Source organism: Phaseolus vulgaris, chromosome 8 (genome assembly GCF_000499845.2).
Source record: "Phaseolus vulgaris cultivar G19833 chromosome 8, P. vulgaris v2.0, whole genome shotgun sequence".
In the NCBI taxonomy this organism is placed as follows: domain Eukaryota; kingdom Viridiplantae; phylum Streptophyta; class Magnoliopsida; order Fabales; family Fabaceae; genus Phaseolus; species Phaseolus vulgaris.
Genome location: NC_023752.2, coordinates 1,595,771 through 1,611,993, shown reverse-complemented (window position 1 = coordinate 1,611,993; position 16,223 = coordinate 1,595,771). Strand labels below are relative to the sequence as shown.

At 34.6% G+C, this 16,223-nt stretch overlaps 2 protein-coding genes across 6 annotated transcripts; both read left to right on the top strand.

Annotated features, from left to right (window-relative positions):
- The first annotated feature begins 929 nt into the window (after nucleotides 1–929).
- Nucleotides 930–10,400, top strand: LOC137827109 (ADP-ribosylation factor GTPase-activating protein AGD3). 4 transcript variants are annotated; one of them, XR_011083667.1, is made up of 19 exons: nucleotides 930–1,408; nucleotides 2,653–2,729; nucleotides 3,684–3,784; nucleotides 4,111–4,181; nucleotides 4,520–4,582; nucleotides 5,219–5,263; nucleotides 5,560–5,625; nucleotides 5,719–5,766; nucleotides 5,862–5,957; nucleotides 6,032–6,073; nucleotides 6,163–6,378; nucleotides 6,469–6,600; nucleotides 6,713–6,937; nucleotides 7,031–7,117; nucleotides 7,196–7,534; nucleotides 8,350–8,475; nucleotides 8,598–8,691; nucleotides 9,186–9,640; nucleotides 9,836–10,400. XR_011083667.1 is itself a non-coding variant. In XM_068633322.1 (19 exons), exons 1-19 carry the CDS (start codon nucleotides 1,364–1,366, stop codon nucleotides 9,948–9,950), a joined length of 2,463 nt encoding a protein of 820 aa, XP_068489423.1. In that variant the 5' UTR covers nucleotides 930–1,363; the 3' UTR covers nucleotides 9,951–10,400. The 4 variants fall into 4 exon arrangements, 2 of the variants coding, with proteins under 2 accessions (XP_068489423.1, XP_068489422.1); XR_011083666.1 differs by having other exon boundaries at nucleotides 6,469–6,609; XM_068633322.1 differs by having other exon boundaries at nucleotides 8,350–8,495.
- A 1,544-nt stretch (nucleotides 10,401–11,944) lies between these two features.
- Nucleotides 11,945–15,121, top strand: LOC137827110 (inactive leucine-rich repeat receptor-like protein kinase CORYNE). 2 transcript variants are annotated; one of them, XM_068633323.1, is made up of 2 exons: nucleotides 11,945–13,866; nucleotides 14,530–15,121. In XM_068633323.1, the coding sequence occupies exons 1-2, from the start codon at nucleotides 12,959–12,961 to the stop codon at nucleotides 14,840–14,842; spliced, it is 1,221 nt and encodes a 406-aa protein (XP_068489424.1). In that variant the 5' UTR covers nucleotides 11,945–12,958; the 3' UTR covers nucleotides 14,843–15,121. The 2 variants fall into 2 exon arrangements, with proteins under 2 accessions (XP_068489424.1, XP_068489425.1); XM_068633324.1 differs by having other exon boundaries at nucleotides 12,131–13,866; nucleotides 14,533–15,121.
- The last annotated feature ends 1,102 nt before the right edge of the window (nucleotides 15,122–16,223 follow it).

Below are 16,223 nucleotides of genomic sequence, written 5' to 3'. Positions count from 1 at the left end.
AAATATTCTTCTTTCTTCTGACGTTCTATACAAATATTCTTCTTTTTGAAGTTTGAAATTTCGTCATGTTCTTGTCTCCTGATAAATAAATAAGTCAAAAAAAAAAATTGTAATAAAAATAGAGTTTCTAATATTATCTGACGGATGGTCAGAACTTCATCTGGATTCAAATCCTACTATTCTACTGAGAGTTTTGTTTTTATCATATATTTTAGAAAGTTAAGAAATGAAATTATATTTAAATTGTCTTTGACTTTAACTCATAAGTGTCAGAATGATTTTATTATATAGTTTTAAGTATAGTTTTCTCTTCTGACATTCTATACAAATATTTTTCATTTTGAAGTTTGAAATTTTGTCATGTTGCTTACTTGTCTCATGATAAATAAAGAAGTCATGAATTTGTCTGTTTATGTAATAAAAATGGATTTTCTGATATTCTCTGATAGATGGTCAAAATTTCATTTATATTCAAATCCTACTGATAGTTTTGTTTCCATCGGATATTTCAAAAGTTAAAAAATGAAATTATATGTAAATTGTCTTGACTTCAACTCATAAGTGTCAGAATGATTTTATTAGATAGTTTTAAGTACATAGCTTTCTCTTTTGAAGTATTATCCTGAAAGTATTTTTTGTTTTAAAATTTAAAATTTTGTCATATTGTTTTTAAGAACATTTTAGAAAAAAAATTAAAGAATGAAACTCTGTGTAATTTGTCTTTGACTTCAACTTTTAAACGATATGAAAATATTAGAAGAGTATCATAATGATTTTATTAGATAATTGAAGAAGAAAACTAAAATTTGAAAAGGGTGTGTGAGAGGAAGAAGGTGATGGTAATTATGAGGAGGGTATTATAATAATATGATTAAAAAAAGAGAAAATGAAAAGGGAAAGATAAAAAAGAAAAAGAAGGGGGCAAGAAAGGGAAAGGTGCATGAAAAGGAACTCAAAGGGTGTGACTTTAGGAGAAGTGAGTGTCTGTTACACATATGGGATTCCAGAATTTTTGTTGGCTTAGTGAAATATTTGTTAAACAATTCCCAATATACCTTTTACTTTCTCTTCCTTTCATTTCATTTCCCTTGTTTGCTCAGAACAGAAACAAGATGCCACCAACACACAACACAACACTCAACAACTCATAACACCCAACACACATCAAAATCAAATCATATGTTACCTCCAACTCCAAGGTTGTCTCTCAGCTAGGGTTTTCACAAAACCACCAATGGTCGTCTTCTTCCTCCACTCTTCCATTCCGAGATCGACCATTCATGCCGCCGTCATAATGCTAAACCATACTTATTCTTAGGCCTGTTCAACCACCAACAAGTGCGAATCCTTTGCTCCAATCAAAATGCAATTTGCCAAGCTCGACGACTCTCCCATGTTCCGCAAGCAGGTCATTTTCTAGAACCTTTTTTGTTTTTTTTTCCTTTGATTTGTTACCAGTTAGGGTGTAATGTATAGTGGGTTTTGTTTGAGCTTGAGCTTGATCGGGTGGTTTTAAGGGTTTATGAAGTAAGTGTTCAGCTGATTTTGTGCATGTTTTGGTCTTGCCAAATGGAATGTGAATATTCTGAAGTATAAATGGTCGTGTGGAGCTTTGTCTGTGCTTGGAATCCCTGGGGTTCCTTTTCGATTCTTGGAAAAAATCCCTCAAAAGAGAACGAAGTGTTTTTGTTCCCTTAGTGGGATTCTCTGTTTTTTAGTGATGGTTTTGGGCCTGCTGTTTGCGTTTGTGGATTTACGGTATGTACTACTGCCACGCGTATTGAGGGAAGTTCCACAATCTGGAAGTGAATCTTTAATTTATGGTTCGTTGCCCTCTGAGGTTAGTCAAAGATGGAAGGATATTTTTCACTTGGCACACTTGATCAGGCATCAAGGGTGGGATTTGGTAGAGTTTAGGTGAGCTGTGAAAGTGAGAGAGGCATCAGTGTCAAGCAACAGCTGTATCAAGAGAGTCCTCCTGCTTTTCCCCCTTTGTTGCTCCATCAGTAATTGGTGTAAGAAGAGTTGGTCCCTAAAGGGGGAAAATGTTCTTCCAAGATAGCTTCCCCATCTTCTACTGGTATGGCAGGCACATGCAAATTCATATGATTTTACTCAGTGAAAAAAATCACTCCCTTGCTACCTGCAAACCAAACTGATCCTTATATTAATACTTTTATAGAGTGTTTAGGCATTACTCTTTTTGGCTACTTCACCAACTTAACCATTAAATTCTTGTTATATGTTAAATCATAGTGATATTCTTTTAATAAGCAATCTGTTCTTCTCTTTATTGGTTGTAAATCTTGTAATAATATGTTCTGCTCTAATAAACCATTCGAGAGCATCTTCTGAATATTCTGAAATACAGTGTGTTTCTTGTTGGTTGAACGATATGATAATAATTGGAAAGATTTGTAAAATTTGAAATTTAGTGGTTATTGTTAAATGGGGGTTGGAGCTATTGTCCACTATTTTGGCATAGTATGTGTGATAATTTGTTGTTGTGCTGTATCACATCCGACAAATATGCTGGTGTTGTCATTTATTTCCCTTTGTTTCATAAGTTTCATGTAGTACAGATTAATAGGTTCTCTCTTAACTGACTTGATGTTCCTAAGATTGCTTCTCCTTGAATTCTTTGATGAACAGATACAATGCATGGAGGAAAGTGCTGAATCTTTAAGAGAGAGAAGTTTAAAATTTTACAAAGGATGTAGAAAATACACGTATGTATTTCTCTGTATTGATAAATAACCGTGAACCTTAGAACATACTCAATTGCTCACTTAATATCTCTTATGTTTGTTGAAGCATCTATGCCGTACAAATTACAGTTTATTTATGTTTTGTTTATGCCTTTATATTTTTAGCTTAATGTCTTTTTCTTTTAATTTCTTTTAGTTTAGCCTCTCGTGTATTAGTTTCTTGGTCAGTTTTTATGGTTTCTTCATGACTAGATGAAATCAGCATCAAATATTTTCTTTTGGATAGAAATTTTAGATTTGATAACGAGAATGCAGAGGGGATAAAAGAAGAGGGTGGGATGGCCTAAACAAAGGCTCCGAATACCACAGTAGCATGAAAACAATTATATGTGACAGCATGTTTAAGGACAGAAGTATTTTTGTTTGTAGGAGAGTTCCCTTCCCTTTCAATCAAACAGCAGCATAAGCTGCATGGTACCATAATATTTTAGCTGTCTTATTTGTGGTAAACCTTTAATATCAAATACAGGAACTTCTATATGAAAGTGGCTATTGGGCAGTGTAAAAGTAAGCGGCGTTTTTATTTCCAAGCTAGAGCCTATTGACATTCAACCTATCCTTCCAACAACATCCTGTATTTTTTATCTTCAAGAACATTTATTTTCATTATGATGGAGTAAATATGATAAAATCTTTTAATAAAAAAATATTATATATTTTTTTCATTAGGTAAAAAGAAGAAACTGTTAATAGTTTGTGTTACACTAGTATATCCTCTATGGAGGTTGTTCCTCACAGTAATTGTCCTACAATATCTGTCAATTCATCCAAAGGAAAAATTTAGTGTTTTTTTTTCCTTTTAAGTTGTTAGGAGTATCTCATAGCTTATCATTGCATATTCAATATTGATTTTGAAGTTGTTAGGTATGTCTTTTCTTTATAGACTTCGATTGCTTTTACTTTTGTACTTTCCAGTGAAGGACTCGGGGAGGCCTATGATGGAGACATTGCATTTGCCAGTGCCCTAGAAACTTTTGGTGGTGGACATAATGACCCAATCAGTGTGGCTTTTGGAGGTATGCCCCCGTTTACATCAATCTTATGATGGTTGATGAAAGGTTCTCTGTTCCTCCTGGCTGAATTTGTTTCCATTTTTTGCACCCCAGATGAGCTGTCAATCTTTAAAATGGATGACTTTTAATGCTTGATTATGTAAACATTTCATAATTTCAGTTCTTAGTGAAATAATTTGTTTTCAGTTTTTCTCTTTAGTTTAGTGGCTACTGACTGCTGGGGATTAGCTGACTTCATAATTTGATTTTTAAGTCTGTATTTTATCTTCAACTCTAAAAGTCTATTGCCGATGAAAGACTTTCTGATTGAGTTTCTACCTTCATTCCAGGCCCTGTTATGACCAAATTCACCATAGCCCTAAGGGAAATTGGGACATACAAGGAAGTTCTTCGATCACAGGTAATATTTTGTGTTGTAACTTGCAAGTGCTTTTTAATACTTCCCTACTTGTTACAGATCCTAATGATGCATTTTAAAAGAGAGAAAATGTAAAAAGGAGGATCTTTTACTTCAATGATTGTGTTACATTTTTTTATCTTAATGAATCCATTCCTTTCCAAAGAGAAAGAAAAAGGAAAAAAAACTTATCAATAATGCATACAACTTGGAAGTCGATTCCCATTATGACCTTTAACAGTCAGCTATTTGGGAGTTTCATCCTGGATATTTGTCCTTATCAATTCTTGGTGACACAGTATCTGCTATGCTGCTAACATAGATTGCTATCTTCCTGTCAGGTTGAGCATATGCTAAATGACAGGTTGCTTCAGTTTGTCAATATTGATTTGCAAGAGGTCAAGGTACTATTTTTTATAAAGAACAAATATTGTAAAAATTTCTGTTTAGCTTGTAAGTTAGATATGTACGAAACAGATGTGAGGACTGATAGACTTTTCTAGTAAGAGTGTGTAGACCTGTGAAGTAATTGGCACGTAATTGGTTTTCATTTCTTTGGTTAGTTACTTGGATGCTTAGGAACGCCAAATTGCAAGAATTAATTGTCTTATTTCCCCTAAAGCCATACCAGGGAGCTGCCAAAAGAAAAAAATTATTTCTCAAAATGAGCTGATCCATACATGCATGGATTGATGGTTTGAGAAGGAATTCTTTCGATGCCCTTGTGAAAAGAGTAGTTTGTCAAATATTTGGTTCTTTCAACCAAACTGCAGGATCCTATATAGGAGCTAAACTTATTTTCCTACTCAGTTTTTAATATTTCCATTTTAAATGAGCTAAACATTTAGGTTTCATTTTCCATGTTAAGATTTTGTTATTGTGAGTATGGGAAGTATTTTAAACTTTACAACTTATATGTGGTTTTTGTTTTGTTAATATTGATTCTAAATATCACCTAATAGTGAGGATAGTTGATGATTACTTTCTATGAGCAATTAATGCACTTAGATTCTGCACTAAGGGATCCTCTCTTAATGCAGGAAGCACGGAAACGCTTTGACAAGGCTAGCCTTATCTATGACCAGGTGCATTCTCAATCACAAGTTTTTTCTTATTTTTCCCATTTGGTATATTTCTCCTGAGTTGAAAAACATGGATGCTAAGTGGCCTATGATAATTATTCATTCAAGTAGAAAGAAATCAGTGGAGATGTAATGAATTTAACAAATTGAATAGACTATTAAGATGAACCAAAAGCTCAGATCTGTTCTTAAAAAGCAGAAGTGAAAAAACTTCCTGGCAACATGTATCGAGCAAGCAGCATTAGAAGCTGCAAACTCAAGGTTCTGTTTAACGATTGCCAAATTCTCTGTTCTTGCAGACTCGGGAGAGGTTTCTGTCACTAAGAAAAGGCACAAAAACTGATGTAGCTACTGCACTAGAAGAGGTAGGCCTTTGTGCGTCTTACATGTAGGTTCAGCTTAGATTCATTCTGATATATGTGATTCTTTTAACCTTTAAACGTTTGGAGATGTTTCAGGAGCTTCATAGTGCAAGATCTACATTTGAGCAAGCTCGGTTTAATCTGGTTAGTAAATTTATTTGATCAGAAGTACTTAAGTGATTACTGTTGCCATGCCATGACATGTTTTCACAAATAAATTGTAAGAGTCTTTTGTCCAGGTTACTGCCTTGTCAACTGTTGAAGCAAAGAAGAGATTTGAATTTTTGGAAGCAGTCAGTGGGACCATGGATGCTCATCTTCGTTACTTCAAACAGGTAGACATATTGGTTAAATAATTCTTTTTCTACATTATGTTTCAGCATGCTCAACTTCAATTTTTCACTTGTAGGGGTACGAGTTGTTGCACCAAATGGAGCCATATATTAACCAGGTTTAGAATCAGTTGTCTTTATACTCTTGCTTTTTGGTCTCAGGGAGTACATGTCATTGTAAAAACATTTATTGAGTGATACATTGTAGGTCTTGACTTATGCTCAGCAATCAAGAGAAAGGTCCAATTATGAGCAGGCAGCCCTGAATGAAAGAATGCAAGAGTACAAACGACAGATTGATCGGGAGAGTAGGTGGGCATCAAATGGTTCTAATGGGTCTCCTAATGGAGATGGTATACAAGCCATTGGTAGAAGTTCACATAAGATGATAGAGGCTGTTATGCAATCTGCTGCAAAGGGAAAGGTTGAATCTAAGCTTGGAAATTGTTGATTGAAGTTAACAATTACTTTCTCCCAGTGATTTACTTTTATTCTTGTCTTTTCATCATTTTAGGTTCAAACAATTCGACAAGGTTATCTCTCTAAGCGTTCCTCAAACTTAAGGGGTGACTGGAAAAGGAGATTTTTTGTTCTTGATAGTCGAGGAATGCTGTATTACTACCGTAAGCAGTGCAGCAAATCATCTGTAAGAAGTGTAATGCAAAAAATAAGTTTGCTTCTGAAGGATTTAATCAAAGTCAAAATTTCTTCTGTATAACAAATTTCACCTCATTTTTGTGGTTATTTTTTATGTATAGGGGTCAAGTAGTCAACATTCTGGCCAGAGGAATAGTTCTGAGCTTGGTTCTGGACTTTTAAGTCGATGGCTGTCTTCTCATCACCATGGTGGAGTACATGATGAAAAATCTGTTGCTCATCACACTGTGAACCTGCTTACATCAACAATCAAAGTAGATGCTGACCAATCAGATTTGAGGTTTTGCTTCCGGATCATTTCACCCACAAAGAACTACACTTTGCAGGTTATTTGATGTGATTACATTTTTTTTTAATTCATACAAGGATGGCGATTAAGGCTTTATAGTTTCATTCCTTAATTATGCTTGTCAGTGCAGGCAGAGAGTGCACTGGACCAAATGGATTGGATTGAAAAAATCACTGGTGTTATTGCCTCATTACTGAGTTCTCAGATTCCTGAAAGGGTAACCTCTAAGAACTTTTGGTGATCATGTACAGATAAAATATAAGTCAATTTGATTCATGTTTAAAATTGTTATCAGATGTTGCCTGCAAGCCCAATGGGAAGTGGTCATCATAGGTCTACCAGTGAGAGTAGTTCTTTTGAAAGTTCAGATTTTGATCACTCTGCTATTGAAGAATGTGCAGCAGACAGAAGTCTTGCTTCTGCACATCTGGAGCGCCCCTCAAGAAGTTTGCAACAGCAGCGATCCTGCACTAAAAGTGAGAAGCCAATTGATGTGCTACGAAGAGTTTGCGGGAATGATAAATGTGCTGATTGTGGTGCTCCTGAACCTGATTGGGCATCACTAAATCTTGGTGTTCTTGTTTGCATTGAGTGTTCTGGTGTGCACCGTAACCTCGGCGTGCACATATCAAAGGTAGACCGTACAAGTTCACCCTTTTGGTCCTTGTTTAGGTTTTTTCTGCAAACCATTATTTTACTTTCCAATATAATTTGTAAGGATGCTTGACAATGAGCATGGTGTAACTAAAGAAAAAGGAAGTGATATAAATTGTGTAATTTAGAACAGTTGGTTGTCTCTATGAAATAACTATTGTTGAAGAGCCTTTGTTGGCCAGTTGATAATTCCCAGCAATCCAATATCAGCAAACAGAACTCGTTGTTGGATATACAGAGGAAGGGAGAGTTTCAGTATTTTTTCTCAGTAAAACAATATATTTTACTTGTATCTTGTTCTTTTTTTACTCTCCTGTTCTTTATGTGTCTTCTCTTCTGATAAATTCTTTCATAAAAGAAAAGTCTTTGAAATTTAACTTTTAAAATATACTGCACATGATACACATGATAAAAGACAACCCACCTTGTGAGTGCTTTTTTCTTATAGTTGGTTAGAGGTTAATATTATAATGAGGATTGCTATTGAGACCAATTTCTAGAAGTTTGGGTGCTCCTTATAATAACAGATAATTTTTTTATTGCATTAACTTTATATACATTGGAGAAGATAAGCATCTCTCGGAAAAACTATGAACATTTGAACTTAATAAATGTGGGGAACTCTTTATTGCATATGTAGGAATATTGGCTTTCCTGGACTGGTAAATATTCTTGTATACTTGTAATTTTAGGACAAAAATCTACTATGGTTTAGATATTTAGGTTTTAGCTGGTATTTTCTCTTTGTGATGAGGCTTTAGATTGATCATCGAGCTCCATTTTATCTTGTTACAGGTCAGATCTCTTACTTTGGATGTTAAAGTGTGGGAACCTTCTGTCATAAGTTTATTTCAGTCTCTTGGGAATACTTTTGCCAACTCAGTCTGGGAGGAATTATTACAATCAAGAAGTGCCATTCAGGTTGATCTTGTCCCTACAGGGTAAATAATCCCCATTATTATATCCTTGCATTAAAACCATTATTATTACTACTATTATTGTTTGATCAAGTATTGCTGATATTCTCTTCTATTATTGTGAAGCTTAAGCAAGTCTGATAAACCGCTGATGTTCTTCTTCCCCAAACCTTGTCAATCTGATTCTCTATCAGTGAAGGAAAAGTTCATCCATGCAAAGGTATGACTTGAAAAAAAGAGGAGTAAGGTCAATATTTGTGATAATAATCTCAATGTATCATGTGATGTTGTTCCCTCATTGCCAGTGATGTTATGCATGGGAGTCTATAGAAAACAAATGTTATTAAAAATAGATGTTCCCATTAAACATGAGTTTGTTCTGGTGTTCATACCATTTCTTGTGGATTTAACAAAATGATGTAACTGAATATCGATGTTTCTTGTCAGAGGACTCGCATGAGTACTTTCATTTTTTATTAATAATTTGTTAATTGATAGTAGTTTTTAAAAAAAAATTAATTAGCTTTTAAAATGATTGGAAAGGGCAAGGGGGTGGTGCCCTGATGTTGATATGGGATTTGCTGAATACTTGTTTGCATTTTGGACTGTAAGCCAAACCGTTTATGTATTTATTTTTATAATATTTTTCCTTTTATGCTTACTTTCTGATTGTGGTATTTCTGACTCCCTGAACCATTTCTGTTTTCATGGCAGTATGCAGAGAAGCTTTTCGTTCGCAAGCCCAAGGACAACCGTCTCTCGGTGGCACAACAAATCTGGGAGGCTGTTCATGCTAATGACAAAAAAGCTGTATATCGATACATTGTTAATTCTGACGTTGATGTTAATGTTGCTTATGAGCAAATGTGCAACAGCTCCCTAACCCTTGCCAAAGTAATGATATTACAAGAGCAGCCTAGCCATGATCACAGCTCTACTTTGGCAGGGAACACATTGGACTGGTCCTCTAGTAAAGAAGGCCAGGTCATGGACAATCTAGATGGGTGCACCCTACTTCACCTTGCATGTGAAACTGCGGATATTGGCATGGTGGAGCTCCTCCTACAGTATGGTGCAAATGTTAATGCCTCTGATTCAAGAGGTCAAACGCCACTACATCGCTGTATTCTCAAAGGCAGATCTGCATTTGCAAGATTAATGCTTTCTAGGTGAGTCTGATGCGACAACATATATGATTATTTATCTGGTTCTTTCAATAATTTATCTAGTGAGATTTAATGCTTTTAATCAAGCAGTCCAGTTAATAGTAAGCTATTTGCTAATTCACTTAGAGTTTCATTTCATACTTATTTTCATTATAGTTTTGGCTGATTGGATGATATTGAAATCTTTAAAAAATGCAGAGGAGCAGATCCTCGAGCTGTGGATGAGCAGGGAAGAACCCCAATTGAACTTGCTGCAGAGTCAAATGCTGGTGAAAGAGAAGTCCATGCTCCATCAAATGACTCTAATGGATGAGAGTGATAGGCAAATATCTCGGAGTTTATTACATATATAAAATATGGAAGATTGGATTATGTAAATTTGTATTTCATAAATTGAAAAGCTGGGTTTTTTAAAGTAAAAAGTCCCTAGTGTGAAAGATTAAGGGAGAGAGGTAGGTTGAAATGCCTGCCCCTTAGTCATCTTGTGCAAAAATAGTGCTAAGATCTGTAATGTAAAATGGCCACATTGGTCTAAGTTGAAGAGTTATGCTGCACTTGTAGTGCTCAGCCATCACTTTGTAATATGATGTTTGTGTAATTTTATTTACTTTTGAGGTGAAGCTGCTATGCACACTAGGCTAGGGATTTGTGTATGTTGTGTACATTGGTTTTTGTGAAGGTGTTGTGGCTGTAATTCACATTTTTGTATTTTTGGGATTACTTGGTGGAACATGCACCCATGATCATGTCCCTTGTTCTCTAATATTCGGATGTATTTATTTAGTTTATATATATATATAGCAAAAAGATAAAGAAAACTATCAATCACCTGATTTTAGGGTGACCACCCTACCCTAAAAAAAAACTAAAATCATTGTAATTTAATAAAGTTTCAGTCTTGAAAAGACAGAGTGGGACACCATGTTTGAATGCATGGGAAGTTTTTGGTCAATTGAATCAAAAGGTGAAGTGGTCCATTTCACCCTGTTTTCAATATTGGAGAATTTTGTATACACTGTGTTTTCTGTACTTAACAGTGAAGAATTACCGTTCTTGAACAAATACATCATTTGAAAGAAGTTGGATATTTTTTTTTGGACAAAACAACCCTGAATCTAGTAGGTTAGGGCAACCCTCATGTTGTGTTTTAATACATCTCTGAGCTAAAGTCTCAGACTTTTGTCACGGGTGACCTTAACATAATTATTGATATTAGTGACAGTCTAACAAACACCTGAAGTGGACCCTCCTTAACTGGGTTATGACTTATGACCAAACCACATTTTAGAGGAAAACTAAGTTGTAATCTCTCAAATATACAAAAGTGATGTTAACTTGGTCTTTATTGTTAAACAAATTGTCTTTGAAAATTATCACCACCAATTTGGTTTTTTAGTTATATAGCTTAATGCTAATTTGATTCACTGAAATTTTCACATCACATTTCATATTAAAAGAAGTCATACAATATAATATATTAATATTGCAGCATGGACAAAAGATGATTTTGATGTCATTTTTTAAAATATTAAGAATTGTTTATAGAAAAAAAAATAAAGGGATAAATAAATTATTTTTTCTTAAATTAAAATAAGAAATTTCTTTTAATTTGGTTTTAACTGGAGGAAAAAGTTTGATTCATTTTACCTCCATTTTTTTTCTACAAGTACTTTTTATTTATTTTGTCTGAACTGAAAAATCAAACATTGTGGAGAATACTTTGAAAGGGACAATGACTATTTGTTTAGCTTGTGTTTTAAGCTGCACATTTTGGTACGCAAGTTTCATTAACTATTAATTAAATTAATTTAAAAAGGTGAAGGTCATTTTCAAATAATTCTATTCCCTAGCACCACCCTTTTTTATGTATGAATGTATGAATAATGGTTCAAAGCACACAATGCCTTGTATAAATAGTTTATTAACAGTCAAATTTTTCACATTCAATGAGCCACTCTAATTTTATGAAAATAATAGTTCCATCTAATTTCTGAATTTTGCAGTCTAAACTGTTTATAAAACCTAATTTTTCAATGTGAAATATTTATATTATTATCTCAGTTATATATTTTATAATAAAATGTATATCATTAAAATCCAAGAGTATTTTCTTAACTTTAATTCCTGTTCCAGAAGAAAACTTTGAAGTAAAAATGAGGTTAAAGTAATTCCTAATAATAACAGAGAAAAGAAAGAAAAGATAAGATATAAAGAAGGAAAAGCAAAAGTGTATATAATATATATATAGTAATTGAAACTAAGTAATTAAAGGCAATTATTTGATCGAAAAAAGAGATAACTTTACTAATGACACACCAAACATAACACATAGCTAGAGTTGTTAACCACTCACTCATAGCATATCACAAATTCCCATGCACCTTATTTCAACGGCCCATATTCATTCTGATGAGATCGGACGGTCCAGGATAACTGTACATTGCCCCTCTCACGGATTTCAATGTTTCGCTTTCGGACCAAACTGGGGCCCACATGGTACTGTGTCCTCAGTGCTGGCTCCTCACAAAGGCGGGAACCAGTTTTTTTGTCGCAGAGGTATGGCTCTTTGTTGTCTTCAGAAAGAGAGAGAGAGAGAGAGAGTAGAGAGAGAAACAAGAGACAATCACTGAAGCACTCTACATGCTGTGTGCGTGACTGTGTCACAGTGTGTATTTGTATGTTTAAACACCTAAATACAATGACATTGCTGTTTCTGAGGAGCATTTGGTTGTGTCTGTTCTAGTTGCGGTTATTGTTGTTGTTGTGGTTCAAGTTTGGTTACTATCACATGTTCATGCCCCTTCAATTTCTGTTCAACTTTTTGACTTTCTGTTTGGTTTCCAAGGAAAAAGATAGCAACTTGTTTCTGGGGCTAGTTTGCTTTTGGTTGGGTTTGTTAGTCCCTGCTGGCAGCTAGGAATAGTGGGGTTTTGGCTTATTTTTTGGTTTTTCTTTTGGAGGTTCAAATTCTTGTTCTGATTCTCGTGAAGGTAGAAAATTTATGAGTAGGAAAAGGATGGGATTCGGTGGTAAAATGTAAACTATTCGGTGACAGCATGTCTGCTTGCTTTTCTGTGATGGCTTTCTTGTGAAGATTTTGGGTTGAAAAGGTTGAGGAAGATGCTTATGCTTATGCTTATTCTTGTGCGCGTGCTTGAACTTTATTTAACCCATTTTAGCATCAAGTATAAAAAGTTGTTCTTGGTTTTGTTTCCAAGTGTTGAGGAGATGGGGGGTTTGGGCATGTGAGTGATTCATGCCTCATTTTGGAGCTTCCGAGATTGGTTTCTGGTTGTGGCTTTGTTTGTTTGTTGTGCTTTGATGTTTAGGAAAAGGCACATCGCTTCTTCTCTTGCTAGGGAATTGTTGGCACTCCAGCCACTTCTTATTCTGTTCCTGTTCAGTTTGCACCACCACACTGTGCAATGTCAAGGAAGGTTGAGTAAACATGTTTCTTCAGAGCCTCCCTCACCTTCTAGGACATCACCACCGTCATCATCAGGATACAGGGATGACCCCAAGAAGATAATTTTGAGCATGGTGTTAGGAGCAGTAACTGGTCTAGTTTGTTCTGTTCTCTTTGCACTTGTGGTACGTTGTGTGGTGCAGTACCTTAACCGCACACCAATCCTCAAGGGCCCTGTTATATTCTCCCCCAAAATTGCCCCCAAGACACTCCAATTAGCTTTGGCCAAGGAAAACCACTTGCTTGGCTCGAGTCCTAATGGGAAATACTACAAAACTGTGCTTGACAATGGACTCACTATTGCAGTGAAAAGGCTAACACCCTTTGAGAGCAACTCTCCAGAGGCTAGGAAAAATTCAGTGAAGAGGCAGATACAAACTGAGCTAGAGCTTCTTGCAAGCTTAAGACACAGAAACTTGATGAGTTTGAGGGCCTATGTTCGTGAGCCTGATGGTTTCTCATTGGTTTATGATTATGTGTCCACTGGGAGTCTTGCTGATGTGATGAATAAAGTGTGGGAGAATGAGTTGCCCTTTGGTTGGGAAGTTAGGCTCAGGATTGCTGTTGGTGTGGTGAAGGGTCTTCAGTATCTTCACTTCACTTGTGCGCCTCAGATTCTGCACTACAGCTTGAAGCCAACAAATGTGATGTTGGATGCTGATTTTGAACCCAGATTAGCAGACTATGGCTTGGCCAAACTTCTACCCAACTTGGATAGAGGAACCTCTCTCTACACACCTCCTGAATGTTTCCACAATTGCAGGTAAGACAAATCAATCGGTTTGAATCATGCTCACTCACTGCTGTTTTGAACTTAGTCTGTTTCTTTTCTTCTTTTCTTACGTCAAAAAGGTAACTAGGTGGTTGATATTTGCCATTTTGTTTGTTTTGTTTGACTCCATGCCTCCTTGCAGTTTTTCCCTTTGGAGAATCAAAGACTATTGTTCTGAAACTCAGTCATTCTTCTCTAATTTATTTTCATGGTGTCATTTACGGATTGAAAATGGTATTATTTAATAAAAACTATGTAAAACTATTGTTTTTGCAGCTACCTGTTACTTCCTAATATGAAGTTTTAGACCTCAGGCACTATGCCTGGTCCAAACAAACATATAGTTCACATACTGCAAACTACTGAAACATAGATTGGTGAGAGTAGGAACCCAACTAAAAATTATAACTATTATAATATCACTTGAAGAGGTTTTGTGCCACTTTTAACTTGTAGTTCTTTTCATTGGTAAATATGCCCCTGAATGCATCAACATCAATAATAATAAGTAATAACACTAACAGAAGTTACTTGCTTGATGCATTGCTTCTATGGGCATGAAATTTCCCATTAAGAGTGTATGAACTTCATTCCATTCCTGCTTGTTAAACTTCATGGTATTCAGATCGAATGATGTTCTTTTTGCAATTTCAGCAGGTACACAGACAAAAGTGACATCTTCAGTTTTGGCATGATACTAGGTGTTTTGTTAACGGGTAAGGACCCTACAGATCCATTCTTTGGAGAAGCAGCCAGTGGGGGAAGTTTGGGATGTTGGCTGAGACACTTGCAGCAAGCAGGTGAGGCAAGGGATGCCCTAGATAAGAGCATGTTAGGGGAAGAAGGAGAGGAAGATGAGATGCTAATGGCTGTTAGGATTGCTGCTGCATGCCTCTCTGATATGCCTGCAGATAGGCCTTCTAGTGATGAGCTTGTTCACATGCTAACTCAACTGCACAGTTTTTGAACCAAACCTTCATTCTTGGGTTTCTACAGATTTTTTTCTTGTTCTCTTATCCCCATTTCTGTAATAAGATGATAGGGGTATGTGGCTGGCCATCATTCTGGTGTAATTGATTGTTTTGCTTGATCTTGGTTTTCATGGTGTGGTTTTCTAATCATCTACTTTCTCTTTCTATATTCTTTTGGCTGATTTTGCAGGTTGTAGCTGGTTTAGGCCACAATAGTATATTATTATGTTTGTAAATGACTAGTCATGTTAACAACAATTTTCTTTTCATCTCCACTGCTACTCTAGTATCCTAGACCAACATGCCATCAACATTCAAAATATCTAGTTTCTTTTCCTGGTTTGCATATATAAAAATTAAAGCTTTTGATGCAAAATGCAGAACAGATGTTTCAAATTGATTGCTAATATGTTAATAATAATCTTGTATTAGATTACAACTGGAGAAAGAAATAAGTTTTGCTGGGATAGATTGTAACTGGAGAAAGAAATAATTTTTTGCTGTGAGATTGATTATAACTGCAAAAAGAAATTATTTTTTGCTTGAGATAGATTATAACTCGAGTTGAGATGGAGTAATTATGAAATTGTATTAGTGAAGTTAATGGAAGGAAGAAGATTCATTAGCAAATTAATGGAAAGTAAAAAGGAAAGAGTTTCAAATGACAATCTGAGAGAAAAAAACTATTAAAATTTATTTACATATGGGCTAATTTTGTGCAAATAATTTTGTATTACTTTTTTAAAATTTATTTTTTAACTTACACTCAAGTTAAATTTAGTTTTAAAAAAAAATGTCCTTTAGAAGTTATTTGTATGAAATTTTGGTGGTGAATGATGTGTCACACAAATTTGCTCCCTAACCTAAATTCCAAATAGATACTCCAGGAGTGTGTATTAACAGTACAACAATTGAATAGGTAGAATGAATTTTCATACTTTTTTGAAAAGCTGTTAGAAACTTAGATCTAACATGAATTCAAACAAAAGCTGGCACCAAAGGGGAAATATTAAAATAGAAAACTAAAATATGTGTGAAAATTTATGTGAAATGTTTTAACATTCCTAAATCTTTTATATATATATATATATATATATATATATATATATATATTTAACTATTAAATTTCGTAACATTTTTTTTCATATTTTTTTAGTTCATATCTTATTTAAGGTGAGTTTAACATTAAAAAGAGAAGTTAGTAATTAATATAATTAGGTAAAGAAAATATTTAAATTAACATAATTAAATTTTTAAGTACATTATTTAATTAATCAATATATTTTTTATTTAATATAAATAAAATAATTATATATATTAAGATTATTTTTAAGCAATAATTTAATTTTAACATTGTATTTTTATTAAAAATGATTA